The sequence below is a fragment of the Ursus maritimus genome, unplaced genomic scaffold (assembly GCF_017311325.1).
Source record: "Ursus maritimus isolate PB19 unplaced genomic scaffold, ASM1731132v1 scaffold_2, whole genome shotgun sequence".
Lineage (NCBI taxonomy): Eukaryota > Metazoa > Chordata > Mammalia > Carnivora > Ursidae > Ursus > Ursus maritimus.
Genome location: NW_024424452.1, coordinates 41,442,515 through 41,461,212, shown reverse-complemented (window position 1 = coordinate 41,461,212; position 18,698 = coordinate 41,442,515). Strand labels below are relative to the sequence as shown.

At 61.8% G+C, this 18,698-nt stretch overlaps 1 protein-coding gene across 1 annotated transcript in view; it reads left to right on the top strand.

Annotated features, from left to right (window-relative positions):
• IQGAP3 (IQ motif containing GTPase activating protein 3) overlaps positions 1-18,698 on the top strand; it is a 32,672-nt gene that overhangs the window by 6,687 nt on the left and 7,287 nt on the right. The window contains exons 5-26 of the mRNA XM_040635812.1: positions 230-297; positions 386-499; positions 714-892; positions 1,276-1,354; positions 1,863-2,026; positions 2,418-2,505; positions 4,127-4,290; positions 5,641-5,795; positions 7,086-7,201; positions 7,301-7,464; positions 8,931-9,021; positions 9,859-10,026; positions 10,128-10,267; positions 10,351-10,521; positions 13,266-13,349; positions 13,508-13,748; positions 15,024-15,232; positions 15,839-15,991; positions 16,194-16,357; positions 16,638-16,862; positions 17,634-17,774; positions 18,523-18,607. Coding sequence (XP_040491746.1) covers positions 230-297; positions 386-499; positions 714-892; positions 1,276-1,354; positions 1,863-2,026; positions 2,418-2,505; positions 4,127-4,290; positions 5,641-5,795; positions 7,086-7,201; positions 7,301-7,464; positions 8,931-9,021; positions 9,859-10,026; positions 10,128-10,267; positions 10,351-10,521; positions 13,266-13,349; positions 13,508-13,748; positions 15,024-15,232; positions 15,839-15,991; positions 16,194-16,357; positions 16,638-16,862; positions 17,634-17,774; positions 18,523-18,607 — 3,163 coding nt within the window. The remainder of the gene's footprint in view (positions 1-229; positions 298-385; positions 500-713; positions 893-1,275; positions 1,355-1,862; positions 2,027-2,417; positions 2,506-4,126; positions 4,291-5,640; positions 5,796-7,085; positions 7,202-7,300; positions 7,465-8,930; positions 9,022-9,858; positions 10,027-10,127; positions 10,268-10,350; positions 10,522-13,265; positions 13,350-13,507; positions 13,749-15,023; positions 15,233-15,838; positions 15,992-16,193; positions 16,358-16,637; positions 16,863-17,633; positions 17,775-18,522; positions 18,608-18,698) is intronic.

The following is an 18,698-nucleotide window of genomic DNA, read 5'->3' as shown; positions in this document are numbered from 1 at the left end:
CCCCCCCCCCCCCCCCGTCTCTGAGCACTTCTCTGAGAAGTCTGTGCCCCCCCCCACACCTCTCAAGCATCCTGTTTCTCTTCTGTAGCACTTGTCTCAGGCTCACTTCCAAGGTCCCATGAACCGGGGGGCTTGGTCCCCACGTCCAGGTCCCCGTGGCATCTCGTGCAGACCCATGCGTCCAGCACACCAACATAAATAGGCCCCCATGCCTTCCCTTCTTTTCCAGTCTCTTCCTCTTCCGGCTGGGACTGGCCCCTCAGATACATGATCTGTATGGGAAAGTGAAATTCTCAGGTGAGCCCAGCTCCTTCCCCAGCTGCTCATGTGGGCAGGGTCTCGGGGGCTCTGGCCCTGAGGAAGAGCGCCTGTGGTGTCGTTGCAGCCGAGGAACTCAGCAACATGGCCTCGGAACTGGCCAAATACGGCCTCCAGCTGCCTGCCTTCAGCAAGATCGGGGGCATTCTGGCCAATGAGCTGTCGGTGGATGAGGCCGCAGGTAGGCGCTGGGCTCTGCCCTGCAAGGGGTGGGCTCAGTGAGATCAGGAGGGCTCCGGGCCTCAGATGGATTCTGGGTGCCTCTCATCGGTAGGCAGGGCTGCCAGGCCTCCTGGGTGGGAGGAGGGACTGCTATCAGAGTGCCTGTGGCTGGCCGTGCTGCAGCAGTCTGGGGTTAGTCTGGCCTCCTGACCTTGTATCTGTACCCTCCCCAGTCCACGCAGCTGTCCTTGCCATCAACGAGGCAGTGGAGCGAGGGGTGGTCGAGGACACCCTGGCTGCCTTGCAGAATCCCAGTGCTCTCCTGGTGAATCTTCGAGAGCCTCTGGCGGCCATCTACCAGGAGCTGCTGGCCCAGGCCAAGGCGGAGAAGGCCGCCAGTGCCCAGACCCGCGTAAGGAGGAGCCTCGGTCGCTGAGAGCCAGGTGGCCCATAAGACCTGCAGTGGACAGGACTCCTGTCTGTCCAGTCCCACATCCCAGAGTTGCTGAGAGGAACTGTCACTTGTGGGTTATCATAGAGAGACAGGAGAGGCACCGGGGAGAATGAGGATTCAGAGAAGGCAGGAGGGGGTTCTGGGGCCTGGAGGTTCGGGGCAGACTGAGATGGAGACGTAGGACTGGATGAGACCGTGCAGGAGTTGCCAAAGGCGGGCCTGAATCCTGGGTTCCCCAGAATCCTTCTGGCCAGATTGCCCTTGGGCTGGGAAGGCCCCCGGGGGAGGAAAGAGGTACAGACAAGGAGGAGCTGGTGTCCCAGGCCTCTCTCTCGGTGCAGGGTGGCGGAGAGAGCCGGGATGTCTATGACTGCTTCCTGACTCAGGCTGAGATCCAAGGCAACGTCAACCACGTCAACGGTGAGAGAAGTGGGCTGGGAGTGAGCGCGTCCCTGCATCGGGCGGTTTGGGGGTGGCTCTCACTTGGGCCAGCCCTCATGTCTCAGGAAAAGATCCCAAGTCAAGAAGAAGCGTGTGCCCTGCTGTACGGCCATCTGTGTCTAGAGATGCGGCCCCATCGAGGGTGTTTCTGTTTGGATGGAGATCCATGGGGAGGGCGGAGGCAAGGGCAGGCCTTCCAGCTCTTGGGGCAGGGGCAGCCAGCCCGGGGTCCTTCTTGAGAAGGAGGTGTGAGGAATGGATGGGGGAGGGGGCGGGGGCGGGAGGGGCTGCTGGAAGACTCAGGACAGCGGGGGCATCCGCCTGTTTGGGGCAGGACGTCCTCAGGGTCTGGGGTGGTGTGGTGGGAAGGCTGCGAAGATCCCACTGCGGGTTTGGGGCTGGAGCAGGGTCAAGGAGCTCTGGGCCGGTGAGAAGAATAGGGCTGGGCTTTCACGTGTTGTCCACCGTGAGTCTTGGTCTTTTGCAGTCCATGGGGCTCTAGAAGCTGTTGATGATGCGCTAGAAAGACAGAGCCCTGATGTTTTGCTGGAGGCCCTTCTGGACCCTGTGCTGGCCCTGCGAGGGGTCAGGAGAGACTTTGCTGACTGGTACTTGGAACAGCTGAGCTCAGACAGAGAACAGAAAGCACAGGTCAGGCCCCACTACATGCCCGCCTCTTCCTTGGGCATCACCTCTGTCACCTGCTGGTATTCAGGCAGTGCCAACTACATGTGTAGATGATTACATCACCCCAAAGCCTAACGACCTAGCCTGGCGGGGGTGGGGGGGACCCAGGGGCAGCCCGACAGCTCCCCTGTTGCCAAAGCGGGGCATCTGCTCAGCAGTCTTGTCTTCACGGCTGCTGGCATTTCCCGGACGCGCCGTCCGTGTTGTCTGGGTAGTTATGTCAGTGCGTGCTGGGTAAGAAGGAGGCAGAGGTTCGACACAGGGTAGTCGGGGGATGCTGGGAGCCCGTGCTGGCAGCTCCTGCGGGCGTTCACAGCCCAGGGCTCCCCTCAGCTTTATTCCTTCCCCTCCCCAGGAGCTGGGCCTGCTGGATCTTCTGGAAAAGGAGGAGGTCCAGGCCAGTGTGGCTGCAGCCAATGTGAAGGGTGATCTGGAACACGCCAGTAAGTCACCTGCAGGCCGAGGCCTGGCGGGGCCGACGCAGCGCCTCTGACCCTGGCTGGCTTCTGTGGAGCCTCTCCCCCTCTGTGCCCCGCCCAGGCTGCCTGGAGGCACAGGACAGCTAGATTCATGAAGGCCATGGGGGTCGTGATGGTCCTGTGGGGCTGGCTGGGTCCTGGCAGGTGGCTCTCTGTAGGGTACTTCCTCTGCATGTGGACACTTTGAACGTGCTGGCTTCTCCAATGTAGCAATTTCCCAGATGAGAGGGAAACGCGTGATCCCACTTAGTTCCCCTTAAAACCACGGTGTACAAATACAATTCTCAATTGGAGGAGCGGGTTGGTGACCATGTCCCTCCCGGGGGTCAGCCCGCCCGCAGCAGGAGCGAGATGAAGCCGAGTGTGGGGGCCTGAGTTGTAGCCCGTGGCCACCAGGCCTGTTAAAGCCACGTGTGCTGGCCGCTGGCCTGGCCGCTTGCGATCGCTCGGCTCTCCTGTTGCCGGTGTACAGGCCTGCCGTTCACATCTTTGTTGACCGTCGCAGGCCTTCCTGGGCTCCTCCATGCTTCAGCCTCGACTTCGGTCCCATCCGCTCAGCCAGGCAGATGAGACCTGCAGTTCTCCCCTCCCTTCTCGTCCACCTGTTCCAGCTGCCCAGACGGGCTGCTCTTCCCCAGCCGCCCGGCCTGCCCCACCGCCGGGCCTCTGATATCTGGGTTTCTGCACGCTGTCCCCCGTGGAGGATGGGCGACGGTGTCCTCCAGTGTGGCCTTTATCGCTTCTGTGCTCCCCCAAGGGCTGGAGCTCTGGGGGACGGAAGGTGGAGCTGGCATGGAGTGGCTGGTCTTCATATCCTCATTTCTCCCCATAGTCCACCTCCTTGACACCAGGGCCCAGATCTGCCTGGTATTTTCCAAGCCCTGGCGTTGGAGACCCCACTGATGCCCCACGTCCCCGTTAAGCTTACTCCTGCCCTTTGTGGCCCAAATGGCTCCACTTTGGGGCTGGTTGCTTGTTCCTCTGTGCTTTTGGCAAGATTTGGCCCCTGGAGCCCCTTGACTGACCTCTTCTCAGCCACGCTCCTTAGCCTCCTGCCAGTCTTGTCCCTGCCACCCCAGCGCCTCCTCTCCGCCGAAGTGGCGGCTCCGTTACCGGCCACGCTGCTCCTTCTCTGGGCCTGACAGATTGCTTCTTCCAGAAGCGACCCAGCACCTCTGCCTCCCAAACACTTAGAAACGTATTCTGAACCTGGCAGAAGGCAGGACACTTGCGTGGGGTTTTTTTTGTTTGTTTGTTTTTTAAGATTTATTTATTTGAGAGACAGCGTGTGAGTGCACGTGTGCATGGTGGGGGGAGGGGCAGAGGGCGACAATCCCAGGCAGACTCCCTGCTGAGCACAGACCCAGGGCTCCATCTCCGGACCCTGAGATCCTGACCTGAGCTGAAACCAAGAGTCAGACACTCAGGTGACCGTGCCACCCAGGCGCCCCCAAGGCAGAGCAACTTTGAAGAGCGGCTGTCAAGCCGTTTCGTCTCAGAGACCCCAGCAGAAGCCAGTTAGCCTGGAGAGTGGGATGGGCCCTGGGTGGCCAGCCTGCGCAGCCCTCTCCCTCCTTCCCTGCAGTGCTCGAGGCCGTGGGCAGGATCAACAGAGCCATCCAGAGGGGAGGGGCAGCTGCTACCGTGAAGGAGCTGATGTGCCCCGAAGCCCAGCTGCCTCCGGTGTACCCCCGCGCCCCGGCTGTGTACCAGCAGGAGCTGACAGCGCTCCAGCAGCAGCGGGGAGGGGTGAGGCCCAGACCACACCCCCGTGCAGAGCACCCTCAGCGGGATCGGGGAGGGAGGTGGGCCACGTTCCTTGCCGCCCTGAGCTGATCCTAGGTGCTGGCACTCTTGAGCAGAGGGTGCTCTACACGCTCATTTAATCCTTGCAAGAACCCAATCGGGTAAGTACGATTCCCATTTTAGAGACAGGAGAGTGAGATGCAGAGGCGGACACGGCTCCGGACTCGGCTGTAGCCCGCTGCGCTGGGAGTGCGTGCAAATGCACGGAAGCCTGTGCTGCTCACGGCTCTGTGTGCAAACCGCCCCCGACCCTGCGTGTCCAGACGGCTCCTCCCACAGTGGGGTGGCCTCCTGCACGGACTTCCCAGTCCCTGTGGGAGCTGGAATACACCCAAGGGTCTAGACTGTCACGGGGAGGGAGAAGTGGATGATGTCAGGGGCAGAGGATTCTAGACTAGGAAATGGAGGAAGCAGAGCTGGGAGTAAGTCTGGGAAGCCTTCCTGGAAGAGGGGAGCCCCATGGAGAATCAGTCCCACGGCAGGATTTTTAGATCAGGACCCTGGTCGTGGCCCTGAGGAAGGGCGCGGTCTCCACGTTGGTGGCTGTGTGCAGGGTTGCCGCGTGCTGGGAGGTAAAGCACAGCGCCCCGGCCACGGACGCCGGAGCACGCGGTAACTTCGGGCTCTGTGCCTCCTTGTGGTGTGACCCTGGGCAAGTGAGTTACTTGTGTGCCTCTCAGTTCGTGTGTGAAGCGGGAGCAGTAGCATACTTAGCACGTGGGATGATTGGGATGAAACGAGTCCCCGCATGCGTTCACTATGAGCCTGGCGTGTGCTGGGATTCTCCCGGGCTTCCGTCTGGAGGACCGGGCGGTGCTCCAGACACGGGGAGCAGCACACGCTGGGGTTTGGAAGGAGAGACCTGGGCCTCCGAGGCGTCTGGTGTGGCATGGAGGGGCCGCTTTGTCCTCCTCACGGTCCCCCGGGGCCTGGCGCACTTCCCGGTGCGTGCTAGGAACCAGCAAGGAGCCCGTGGCGCTCACGGGCTGAGCGTGAGCCCTGGAACTGGGGGGCTGGGTTTAACGTCCATGACTGTGGGCTCCTCGGGGGAAGGGCGCTCTTAACGGCCCCTCCCTCCCTGGCCTGTTATGAAGACTAGTGATAATGTGTGAGGCACTCCCCTCTGAGCACGCGGGAGCGCTCTCAGGCATCGGGCATGGTGGGTCAGTGAGTGAATGAGGCCACCGGGGCTTGGATTAGGGACTGGAATGCAGGGGCGCTTGAGGGCAGGATAGCGGTGGCCTCAAGCCCTTCACCAGCCCCGTGGGAATCGGCGCTCCGCCCTTGTAGGAGCTCGGCCACGAGGAGCTGTTTGTGGCAGTGGAGATGCTATCAGCCGTGGTCCTGATCGACCAGGCCCTGGAGGCCGGGGACGTTGGTGGCTTCTGGCGCAGTCTGATGAACCCCGCCACGGGCCTGGCTGAGGTGGAAGGAGAGAACGCTCAGCGGTGAGAAAGGTTTAACCCTGTGTCCAGAGGGAGGGGGTGGAGGCATGACTCTGTTCTGTGTGGAGACCCGCCTTCAGCGCTGCCCTGCTCCTGGGCCCGGCCCCTCGGTCTCTTCGCAGCTCCTCAGCCCAGGACTCGTCCTGAGAGTGGGGCTCAGTCTTCCCCCCTTCGTACGTGTTCCGTGCTTCCTAGCAGAGGTTAGAGTATCCCCAGTGCCAGACCTGCCCTGGGTACTGGGAAACAGCAGTGAACAAAACCAAGTTCCTGCTCTCATCCAACCGACATGCCAGTGGAGGGGGACAGGCAGAAACCAACGTGCCAGGACTAGAAGGGAGGACGCCACGGCCCAAACCACTCTGGGCCAAGGGGGTGAACGGTGGGGTTATGCTGCGGGTTTTGGAAGGCCCCGTTGACAAGGGGGCTTTGAGAGAGACCTCAGGGCCTCTGTGATTGTGGGGGGGCGTGCGGGGCCCAGACCCAGAGCTGGACGTGTGCTCTGCGAGTCCGGGTAGCACCAGGAAGCCGGCGTGGCAGGATAGAATGAGGAGAGTGGCGGCAGGGCAGAGCAGACCACGCTGTGGCCTTGGCTTTCCCTCTGAGCGAGAAGGAAGCCACGGGGGTTCGGCGTGGAGGGGGTGATCCGAGCTACGTTTGGCAGGCTCACCGTGCCTGCTGCGCTGAGGACGGGCTCCTGGGTTGGATGGGACAAGAGGCAGCCTCCGGGCCAGGTGTGAGGCACGCTTGGCTGAGGGCGGTGGCCGTGGAGGTGGCGAGGGGGAGTCTGGTTTTGGGTCTGTTCCCAAAGCGGATCTGATGGGATCTGGTTGTGTGTGGATATGGGCTGTGGGAGACAGTGTGGTCCGATGTGGCACAGAGATCTTTGTCCTCAGAGGGTGGAGTGAATGTTGGCTGAAGCAGGCAGGACTGGGAGACACAGGCTGGACGGGGGGTCAGGAGCTCAGGTCGGGTTTGGGGTGCTCATCAGGCATTCACGGGGAGGTGCGAGGGGGCAGCTGGCGCTCACAAGTGGGCTGCGGGTGTCCTCTGGGAAGTCGTTAGGATACGGCATCTCGAGCCAGGAGGTCAGGACAGGCGTGTGGCGCCTGAGCGGGGGAGGCTCGGGCGTGTAGAAGTCAGGGAGCAGCCAGAACGGGCTCTGAAAGAACAACCCGCAAGGTGAGAAGAGAACCGGAGGAATGTGATGAGCGGGAGGCCGCGCAGCATTCGGAAGTGTGCCGACTGCCGGCTGACGACGCCCCTGCTCCTCGCCCGCCCCTCCCCCGCTGCCAGTTACTTTGATGCCCTGGCCGAGCTGCGACGTGCACTGGACGGGGCCGTCTTGAGCTGGAACGACCTGCAGGCCACCGTGCACCGGGTCAACGCCCAGGTCCAGGAAGAGACCGACCGTGAGTGGAGTCCAGGGCAGACGGAGACAGCTCCGCGTGCACTGCCCGTCCTTTACCGTCGGTCTGGGCCCTCTGCCCACCTAGATCTCTCTTTCCCAGAGGTCCTCGCGGTCGGCCTCATCAACGAGGCTCTGGACCAGGGCAGCCCTGAGAAGACCCTGTCTGCCCTCCTGCTTCCTTCGGCTGGCCTGGACGACATCAGCCTTCCTGTCGCCCCTCGGTACCATTTCCTCCTCGTGGCGGCCAAGAGGCAGAAGGCCCAGGTGAGGTCTGAGTGGGCTGGGTTGGTCACCAGAGCAGAAAGAGCAACCCCTGTGGGTGGAGCTGTGCCCAGGGTGCACCCCAGGAGAGCCAGGGCTGATGACACAGTCCCTTCTGGGGGTGGAGGGCAGGAGGGGCCATGGGGGAAGGGGCCGTCGGGCCAGGCCCCGCACTGAGCTCCAGTCACCAGCATATAGAGAATGATGGGGCCTTGTGTGTGGCAAGAACGCAGGCCCGGGGCCAGAGAACCAGGCTGGACTTCCTGCTCTGGCGTGTAGTGACCACATGACCTCCAGCAAATCCCTAGTGTCTCTGAGCTCTGCTTGTTCATCTGTAAATACTACGTGCCCTGGCCCTCCGGCCCGCGTTGGGGCGTGTGGCGGGGTTTTGAGTGGTGGCGCCCTGAGCACGCAGCAGCGCACGGTCAAGGGCTGGGTCAGCTGGGCTGGACTGCCTGGGTTTGCATCCTGGCGCCGGCCCTGCGCGTGTCTCACACCGTCGCTCTCCTGCAAGCGTTCGGTGATAACGAGCTCCTCTCCGGGTCAGCGCTGTCGGCGAGCAGCATGAGGACAGTACTAGCTAACGTGGAGTGGGCGCTTCCCTGCCAGGCGCTGATTGTGTGCATGGCAAATGGGGTTCCGAAGAAAGTGCTCTACTTTTATTTTTATTTGTTTTAAAGATTGTATTTATTTATTTATTTGAGAGGAAGAGCATGAGCGGGGGCAGAGGGAGAAGCAGGCTCCCCGCTGAGCAGAGCCCGAGGCGGGGCTCGATCCCAGGACCCTGGGATCAGGACCTGAGCTGAAGGCAGACGCTCACAGACTGAGCCACCCAGGCGCCCCTGGAAAATGCTTTAGAACGCTGCCTGGAACGTAGTGCTCACGCAAATGTCTGTTTAGATGTTTCCCTCTGCTAACGAGGAGCGTTGGGAGGGACCAGAGTCTGGGGTTGGGGTTGGGTGAGGCACGGGGGCGGAGGGACCCAGCCTGACCTGTGGTGAGTGAGTCTGGGTTACATGTGAGCACAGGGGCGGTAGAAAGGCTTGGAGCGGGAATGGACAGGACAGGATGGAGTTCGGGGTCAGGGTCGGACTGAGAAGGTGTGCATGAAGGCGCAGGGGAGTGGGGAGCAGGGGCAGGAAGGGGGAGCCTCTGATGTGGGCTTTTCCTGGCCGTGGCTGGGCCCCGGGGGCAGGAAAGTGAGCTGCTGGGAGGGTGGAGGATGTTGAGGGCTTCTGAGTGCTCTCTGAGCGCTGCAGCCCCGCTGAGCCGAGGCTTGGCCAGCCTGAAAGCAGGCCGGGAAGGAGCCCAGGGAGCGCAAGGCCATGCCTGCACGCGGCAGGCGGAAGGCAAGGGCATGGCTCTCCCTGGGGCTCCTGCTGCCTGTCTGTACTTTGGTCCTCGTACAGCTGAGCCCAGGGCCTGGGGCGGCTGTCCCGGGCTCTCATAATCCCCATCTCAACTTCTAGGCGACGGGGGACCCCGGAGCAGTGCTGTGGCTGGAAGAGATCCGCCAGGGCGTGGTTAGAGCCAACCAGGACACAGACGCCGCGCAGAGAAGTACATGGGCCTGGGGTCCCTGCAGGAGGCAGGGGAGGGCTGGGGGGGGAGGGGATGTGGGCTCCCCACTCACCCCCTCTCCCTTTCAACCTCTGTGGGGAGGCGGACCAGAAACAGAGCAGGGCCTCGCCGCTTGGCCTGGACGCTAGGTCTCCTAGCCACAGCCCAGCAGGAAAGTCTTAGGGGCTGAGAGCCCACAATCCACCCGTGCCTCTGTCCACGCCTTCCACGGGTACTCACCCCCGAAGTGTGAGCCCGTGAAATCAGGTGGTGGCCAAAGGTCCATCCCGTCCTGTGCTAATAGCTGGAGTTTGGGGTCCCGCTGTCAGCTCAGGTCATGGGGGGCAGGGAAGGACCGGCTCTGAGGACAAGTTGGCAGTATCGGTGCAGACAGACACTGGTGTCTGTGGTGGGTGCTGGTAGTGTCTGCTGTCCCTCTGTCCGTCTGTCTGTCTCTCTGTCTGACATGAAGGCAGGTGTCACACTTCTTAGATTTTATTCTGTTTTGAAGAAACTGTCTTGAGGTTCTCTGCCCGCATTCTGCCTTTGAGTTTCTGTAAAGAGACTTGGGGCTGTCCTTTGACCCATCCCCAGCTGGTCCCATGCTGCCTCCCTCAGGAAGCCTTCCCTGACTCCTGCCTTTCCTCCAGGCACAGCTGCATGCTGCTGTTCTCATCTGTGTCTGCATCCATGCTCGGATGTTCTCTGTCCCTTCCATCAGATGGGGGGATTGTGTCCCCCTTATTTGAATCCCTCCCCCGTGGATAGGACAGGGCCCATGGGAGGGACTTGGGGAAGGGGTAAGGACCAACCCCTGGCTCCCAATGCCCCTGTCAGTGGCTCTTGGTGTGGCCGCCATCAATCAGGCCATCAAGGAGGGCAAGGCAGCCCAGACGGAGCGGGTGTTGAGGAACCCCACCGTGGCCCTCCGAGGGGTGGTTCCCAACTGTGCTGACAGCTACCAGCGGGTCCTGGAAGGTGCCATGGCAAAGAAGCAGCAGCCAGGTAAGGCCCCAGCCTCACCCTCCTTGTCTCCGCCCGCCCCAGCCACCTCCCGCGTCCTGTGCCTCCTCCCAGTGTCCTCTCCTTACTTGGCTTCTGCTTAGGAGATACTGCGCTCTGGGTCCGACACAACATGAAGGACGGCTCCGCCTACTACTTTCACCTGCAGACCTTCCAGGGGACCTGGGAGCAGCCTTCCGGCTGCCGCCTGAATACATCCCACCTGACTCGGGAGGAGATCCAGGTCGGCAGAGCCCCTGCGGGGGAGGGGCTCGAGGAGGGGGCTCCCACCCACTAGGTGCCACAGGTTCTCTCTCCCACCCGCAGTCAGCCGTCACCAAGGTCACCGCTGCCCACGACCGCCAGCAGCTCTGGAAGGCCAATGTTGGCTTTATCATCCAGCTCCAGGCCCGCCTGCGCGGCTTCCTGGTCCGGCAGAAGTTTGCGGAGCGCTCGCACTTTCTGAGGACCTGGCTGCCAGCGGTCATCAAGATCCAGGTGGCGGGCTCTGGCCTTCGAAGCCGTCAGGGCCGGGCATAGCTGGGCTTCAGGGTGTTCTTCTTACTTGCTTTTGCTGAGTAGAGGGGTTCAAGCGTGCCATCTAGAGCCTGGAGTGCCCGGATTTGAATCTCGGCCACAGGTAGCCGTGCGACCCCGACAGGCGCTTACTCTCGGCCGGTTTCCCCACCTGCGGGATGGGCATGGGAACGTCGTAGCATCTCTGTGTAGGGGTGTCGTGAGGGCATCCAAACAGTGCCTGGCTGGCAGGCGCTCACTGTCGTCACCATCACCGTCCCCAGGGCAAGAGCGGCTTTGTGGCCTCCCTGCGGGGAGGTGGGAGTGAGATTTAGTAAGCCGTCGGGGTCCAGACATGAGGACCTCCTGAGGTGGGTAAACAGGAAAGGGTGGACCAGCTCCGAGGGGAAGAGCTCCTGTCTTCTCTCCAGCTAGCCCTGTGGCTAGTCCAGTGTGGTCGAGGGGCAGGACCCATGACTAACTGGGAAGATGGGCTCGGGCCCGCCAGCTTTACAAGCCAGTGAAGATGGGAGTTGAGCAAACAGAGGCCTCCCCAGGTAGATGTGACCTGCGGGTTGCACGGAGCTGTGTGCAGTGTGAGGGTCCTTTATTGACTAAACATCTGCATGCCCGGGCTGCAAGGGTGCCCCCTGGGCTGGGGCAAGGGCAGAGACGGATGGGACAGATGAGTGACCACAGGTCCCCTGGCAGGACCTGGAGCACAGCTGATGTTGGATGCTGTGATGGCGGGGACGCAAAGGCAGCCCCCAGAGCCCGGGGGTGGGAGGACAGTGCACAGGTGGGGCGGGCACGTGGCCCATGAGTATGAACCAGCACACATGGGGTAGTGACTGGGGGCTCAGGCTTTAGAATCAGAGGCTGGAGTTTGCCTCCTGGCCCTCCCACTTCTGGGTCATACGACCTTGGGCACCTCTCCTAAGCCCGCTACAACACCATTTCTTATTCGTGGGGAACGACAGTCCCCCCTTCGTGTGTGGATCGTGCGGGCTCAGCGGGAAAGTACATGGGCCCTGAGTGCAGTGAGCCCTCTGTGGGTGGCAGCCATTAGAATGTGTAAAATTGCAGGGCACTGATCCCAGAACTCAGTACAGAACCTTAGCAATTCGCATTTAGTGGTCTGATCATGGGGATTCCTCCCTCCTGAGCCTGGACTGGAATTTCACACACAAACTAAAGACCTAAAAAGCCACAGTGACAGGAGAGGGGACGGGGTCGGAGGGCACGTGTGCCAGCAACACTGGAGCTGTGCAGGCTCTGGCCTGGGTCCTAGGAGACAGGGAAAGGAGCGGTGACCCAGAGCCTCAGGCCACCTGTCCTCCAGCTGTAGGGAAGTAAGAGTCAGAAATGGGGCTCCCGGAAGCTCTGAGCCTGGCTGAGCCTGAAGGTCAGGTCCTGACTTCTGACCAGTCCAGACTGGCAGGCACCTTCTCTAAGGGGGAGCCGTGGGTAGGCAGGCGGGGGAGGAGCCGAGAGGGGGCCCCTCTGCTCTTCACCACAGCAGCTGTCCAGAGGGACAGCCGCACCTGGAGGAGAGGAAGCAGTGCTGAGGAAAGGCTCGGGTGGGGGCAGGGAGCTTCCTGGCCTCCAGGCTCTAGGGTGCACAGCCGCCATCCCGGGGCACGCTGCCTCTTTCACATCCTGTCCTAACAGAGCGGCGGGGTCTGCCATGGGGGTGGAACCTGCCCGCAGAGCTGGCTTTAGGAAGGGCTGGGAGGACAGTTGGTCGAAAGGGGATGCTCTGAAAACACCAGCCCGCGTCAGTGTCCGTGCTGGAGGATTGTTCAGGGCCTGAGTGCCCAGGAGAGGTGTCACGGGGGCCCTGAAAGACAGGAGAGGTTTCAGGGGTCAGGGTATCAGGCATAAACAAGGGTTGGGGCCAGAGCCTCACCACGCATGTTTAGAAGGAAGTATCCTGTCTGAAGCGGCTGGAGTCACTGGAAGGAACCACGGGAGAGTTGTGTAGGGTCAGGTGGTTGAGAATTTCTGGAAACTCTGGGGCTGAGAGACCTAGTCCAGGTGGTTCTTAAGGAAAACTGATCTTGCACAAGCTAGCTGTGAGAGGGGAGAGGCCCTAAGGGGAAGGGAGCTGCCGGGTTTATGTTTTAGAGACCAGAGAGCGTGTGGTTTACAGAGGAGGCGGTCATGCCAGCCCCTCACGGCAGACCAGCCAGGGCCGGGGAGGGCAGGCCAGTGGAGGCAGGAGTGCAGTGCTGGCTTGGCAAACGGGTGTGAGCTAGGGGAGCCTCCGTGGCCTGCGGCCCACGTGGCATTGGCAGAGGTGGGCTGCGTAGCTTTGCGCCTGCACACGCCTCCCGTCTGTGCCCTGTGTGCCTCCCCAGGCTGCGTGTGAGTGCGTCTGGGGGGGCACAGTGTGTGGGGTGAGGTTGGCGTAGACGTCGGTAATGTTTTCACAGCTTGCGTCTTACAGTTGGGTTTCCGTGGGGAGGGGCTGGCTAGCCTGGGTGTGTGGGGTTGATCGCATGCGTGTGTGTTTGTGTGTGCACGCGTGCGTGCTGGGACCAGGGAGGGTGTGCTTGACTGGTGCGGATGTCTGGTCTCCCCGTGAGGGTAGACGTTCTCTGAGAACAGGGCTGGTTTCCCCTCCGCCTCCCCCTCTGGCCTCCCCCGACTTCCCACGGCCCTGGACAGCCTCTCGGGCCAGCGGGGACCAGCGGGTCTGCCCCCTTTCCTGTCCTGACGCACAGGCTCACTGGCGGGGTTACAGGCAGCGGAAGGCATACCTGGAGCGGCTGCGGTATTTCAGAGCAAACTCAGATGCTGTAATCAAGGTAGCTGCCACCGCTGGGGAGGGGGGTTCCTGTCTCCTGAAGGGCCCTCTGTCCTCTCACCTCGCCACCTCTGGAGACGGCTGGACCGGCCCAGGTCCTGGCCTGGCTCCGAGGCCTGGTGCCCAAGCCCGCAGCTCTGAGGCGGCATGTATCCTCAGATCCAGGCCTGGGCCCGGATGTGGGCAGCTCAGAGGCGATACCGGAGACGTCTGGGATACTTCCAGAAGAATGTGAGTGTACCCTGCTGCCCTGTCCCCATGCCCAGCCTTCACCCAGGAGACCCAGGCGAGGGCAGCCAGCAAGCCTTTCCCCACCTGCGTTCGTGGCAGGTTGAGTCCGTTGTGAAGATTCAGGCGTTTTTCCGCGCCCGGAAGGCCCGGGATGACTACAGGATGTTAGGTACGCGGCCTGGTCCCCTCTCTTCGCCGTGGGTAAACTGCCCGCGCTGCCCCCTCTGTCTGTGCGAGTGCGTGGCTTTTGAGAGTCAGTGGGGCAGAAGTCATGTCACCCCATGGCTTACAAATTGGGCTTTGGAGAATTTGTCTATCCTTGAGCCCCTTCCTCAGCGACCGCTGATGCCCCAACGTTGAGCGTGTCTCCGGACCCAGGGCGCATGTGGGAGTGAGGACATGTGCTCTGCCTTTGGGGATCTCCCAGTCTGGAGGGAGAGACAGGAACTCCCCTAGATATCCCTCCCGGGGCCACACAGCAGGGAACAAGATTGTGTCATCGAGTAGGGGCCGTAGCCAAAGCCCCCGCCGCCCCAGAAACAGCCTGGTCGCAGGGAAGGCTCCTCTCAGGAGGTGCTTGCTGTCCCAGGCTACAGTTATCTCCCTCTTGCTGCCACCAGAGCAAACAAGGGAAGGGTCTTCTCCCCCTAGAGACCCCGCCTCCTCGCACTTTGCCTTCTCATGTGGCCTGGAGCTCCCCCAGCTCTGGCCCTCTGTGGAACCTGTGCGTGAAGCCTTGTACGGGGCTGGGACCTGAGTGCCAGCACCGGACGGCGCGCCCTTGTCCTGCCCCTTGGTCCCCTCAGTGGGGTGCGCATCTAAAGCCTCACTCAAGTCCTTTTGGGCCGCTCTTGTCCTGTTCTTAAAGACAGAAGCCCAGCCTTGGAGGTCCTCGTCTTTGTGAGGTGGACCCAGGGTCCATTTCTAAGTTGACCTCCAGTCCTTGGGTTCTGGGAGATGTGGGCCCTTTCCCTTCCAGGCCTGAGGTGACACTCCTGGGCTTCAAGTAGGATGCACGGCACTGGCCACATGTCCTTTACCGCTCTGCGCCTGTCCTGCCCACAGGGGTGCCACTGGTCCTTCTCTGACTGCGGGCACTGAGCCAATCTGAGCAGCAAATTGGAGTAGGGGGTTCATCAGAGGGAGCTAGGGCTCTGACCTGGCGGCAGGCGGTCCCTGCCATGGGCCCCAGTTGGGGGTGAGCAAGGGAAGGACCCCTCTTCCATCATACCTGTATATCACCTGGGGAGCTAGGGATAGGACTGGCTTGAGGCAGCTTGCTGCCCCCCTGGCCACAAGCAGAACCAGTTAGAAAAGGGCTGGGTGTTGGGGGCCTGTTGGCCTCAAGCAGGTTGGGGACCAAGGGCTGATAACAGGCAGGGAGCTGGCGAGGAAGCCTCTGGGAGTGCACGGCTAGTCCTGACGCTTCTTCCCTTCCCGCCAGTCCATGCACCCCATCCTCCTCTCAGCGTGGTATGCAGATTTGCCCACCTCTTGAATCAAAGCCAGGAGGACTTCCTGGCTGAGGCCGAGCTGCTGAAGCTCCAAGAAGAGGTGGTCCGGAAGATCCGGTCCAATCAGCAGCTGCAGCAGGACCTCAACCTCATGGACATCAAGATTGGCCTGCTGGTAAAGAACCGGATCACCCTGCAGGTGAGGGGCCGCGCGCTGCTGCCACGTCCGGCCACTCCTGGGGAGGTGGGGCTGACCGTCTGCCGGCTGCTCAGAATGTTGTCCACCTGCCCGGACCGTACCATCTGGATCGGGTCCTTGCTCCAGCGGTCCCCTGCCCTTCGGAGATCGGTGGGGACAGGTGACAGGCGACAGAAGCCTGGATGTGAAATGTGAAGCAGCCTCTGCTGCTTCCTCGTGGTGGGTACCGGCTGCCCATGTAATCTTGGGGAGCAGGGAGAGTCAGAGTGTGCCCCTTGCCGGGCCAGCGTAGGGGTAGATACAAAGGCTCCCCAGACGGCGAATGAGCAGGCAGACATGCAGCGATGGGGAGGAGGGACAGCTCCCGCTCAGAAGACGGCCACGACGTCAGGGCCCGGCAGCCCAGTTCTCTGTGGGGACTGCCCCTGTGAGAGTGGAGGAGCCCGACGGAGTGTCGGGTGGCTGGGGTGGGGGGCCCTGCACACCCTAGAACCGTTCATCTCTCGCTCACGCCGTGAAGGCCTCACACAGCAGAAAGCCGCGGCTCTTCGAGGCGCCGATTCTGACCATAGCTCTGACCAGCGCTGGCCTTCCCCCCGCCTGCAGGAAGTGGTCTCCCACTTCAAGAAGCTGACCAAGAAGAACAAGGAGCAGCTGGCGGGCATGATGGTTCTGGACAAGCAGAAGGGACTGAAGTCGCTGAGCAAAGAGAAAAGGCAGAAGCTCGAAGCTTACCAACACCTCTTCTACCTGCTGCAGGTGCGCAGAGGACCCCCCCCCCCCCAGGCCTTTCTCTCCCTGTACGGTGTCCTTTCCCCAACCCTAATGCCTTGACCCCAGACAGGCGGACTGCCCCCTCCTGTTCATCCTCCGAGGAGGCTTCTGGCAGGAGAGTCTTTCTTTATTCGATCACTAGTCCTCGAGGCGCCTCGTAAGCCGTTCCTGTCCCCGTTGCTTGCAGACTCAACCGACCTACCTGGCCAGGCTGGTCTTCCACACGCCGCAGAGCAAGACCACCAGGTTCGTGGAGTCCGTCATCTTCAGCCTGTACAACTACGCCTCCACCCGCCGCGAGGCCTACCTGCTGCTCCAGCTGTTCAAGACCGCGCTCCAGGAGGAGATCAGGTGGGCTCCCCGCCTGCGGAGGAAGGGGAAGGGAGCAGGCCGAGATGGCTGCATGGGCTCCTCGCGGAGGGTGGAGGGAGTCGGAGACCTCTTATCTCAGCCTCCCATGGAGCACCCGGCCACCGAGGACAGTGCGGAGGGTTAGCACAGCCTGAGGTCGGGGACCTGCCTGCAGAGGAGCCATCCCAGAGCAGGCTTCGAGGCCAAGATCTCAAGAAGGAAAAGCAGCTCTTTGTCCTACACGGAGGCAGAGCAGCTTCCGTGACCTCTTGAACCATAGGTCAAAGGTGGAGCGGCCCCAGGACATGGTGACCGGCAGCCCCACGGTGGTGAGGCTGGTGGTGAGATTCTACCGGAATGGGCGGGGCCAGAGCGCCCTGCGGGAGATCCTGGGCAGAGTCATCCAGGATGTGCTGGAGGACAAGACGCTGAGCATCCGCACAGACCCCGTTCACCTCTACAAGAGCTGGGTCAACCAGAGCGAGGCCCAGACGGGACAGCGCAGGTGAGAGCGGCGGAGGGAGAGCGCCCTTGGATGGGCTTGCTCGCCGCCCCCTCCCCGCAGCGCACCGGCGAGCACGCTGACCGTTCAGATCCAGCGGCCCTATCGGATGAAATGAAGTAGGCTTTTCAACCCCTCTGGTATTAACACGGACCTAGTGTGCTTGACACAGGACGAACACAGATGATTGTGCTGTGTGTTTAATTGCTGTGTCCTGCTTGCAGGTGATGCGTCCGATTGGCCCGGAGTTGGGTTATGGACTCCTTATTGATAGGGGATAGCCGAATACTCAGATTTCCAGATGAATAGACCAATAGGGCAGCAAGAGCTGGGTTGGCCCTGTAGACGGGGCGTTGCTCAGGAAGCGGGGCCCCCGAGGAGCAGCCGCTGCTGGTGGCTTCTCCCGTGGCAATGGGCTTATACCTCGTCTTCCCGATCGCCCCAACGGCCAAAGACACAGGACAGCTGTGGCCTCCTGTTCCCCTGAGGAGTCCTCTACGGACTGCGGCTTATCCATCTGTCCCACACTCACCCACTCGCCCTGGGCCCTGCAACCCTTTCTTCACCGTCCACCCATGTTGCTCCGTTCCCTCTGAGTCCTTTCTTACGTTCTGGCCTGGTCCCCTTGAGCATGCGGGGCTGCCCTAGTATGTGCGCGCGTATACGTGTGTGTGGCGGGGTCCTGTTGTTAGGTGAAGAGTTCAGGGTCTGGGGCTTCGGGGAGGGGAGGCCATGGGAGGGGCCCTGGCTGATACCTTGACTCTCTGTCCACAGCCACCTCCCCTACGATGTCACCCCAGAGCAGGCCTTGAGCCACCCCGAGGTCCAGAGACGACTGGACATCTCGCTCCGCAGCCTCCTCGCCATGACCGACAAGTTCGTCGTGGCCATCATGTCCTCTGTGGACCAGATTCCGTACGTGCGTCAGCCCCGCCCCAGCCGGGCCCCCGGCAGCCGTAACCTTGAGTCGCTGAGCTCTAGGAGGGGGAAGGAGATGGCATTTGTAGGTGGCACGTCCACAGTAGGAACCGCGATAATAAAGTCTAGCACATCTGGCTATCACGGTACCATTCAGCGCTAGTTCCACAGACATCATCTCACTAGATTCTCACAAAAACCCTGAGCTAGAGAGAGGGCAAGATCCCCTGCCTCCGATTTCCAGAATGGGGGGCAGACCCGCAGGGGAGGGCATCACGTAAGCCGCCATCTGGTTTGCGGTAGAGGCGGGACTGGACCTCCTACTCGGATCTCTGGTTCTCCTCGGGTCCTGCCTCCAGCCCCGCCCCGCCCCTCCCATGTGCTCTGTGATGACAGACAAGGTTGGCCTCCTCAGAGCCTCCCAGGCCGTCCTGGGACATGCCCAGGGGACACGCTGAAGGTGCCTTTGTGGGGGAAGGCAGGCCGAATCCTGGGCACTGGGGTGTCCCCAGGGGACACTGGAGAGAGGCAAAGCCGAGGCCCTCAGACCAGGCTGAAGGTTGCACGCCAGTTTAGCGGGTGGCAGGGCCTGGCCCCGGGTGCTGACCCGAAGGGCGGCAGGGAGCTGGCTGTGGATAGTGGGAGGCCAGTGCGCCACGCCCAGGCAAGTCAGCGGGCAGCGCTCGCGTGCGCTGAGCTCTGGGGGGGATGGCGGGACCACGGTGCACGCACGCTTTGTCCCCAGGTACGGGATGCGGTATGTGGCCAAGGTTCTGAAGACCGCTCTGGCAGAGAAGTTCCCTGATGCCTCGGAGAACGAGGTCTACAAGGCAAGTGCCGTCTGCCCTCCCCAGACTCCAGAGCTCTCCTTTGTCGTCCTGGTGCCTGTGAACTGAGAGAAAAGGATAGAAAACCCTATTC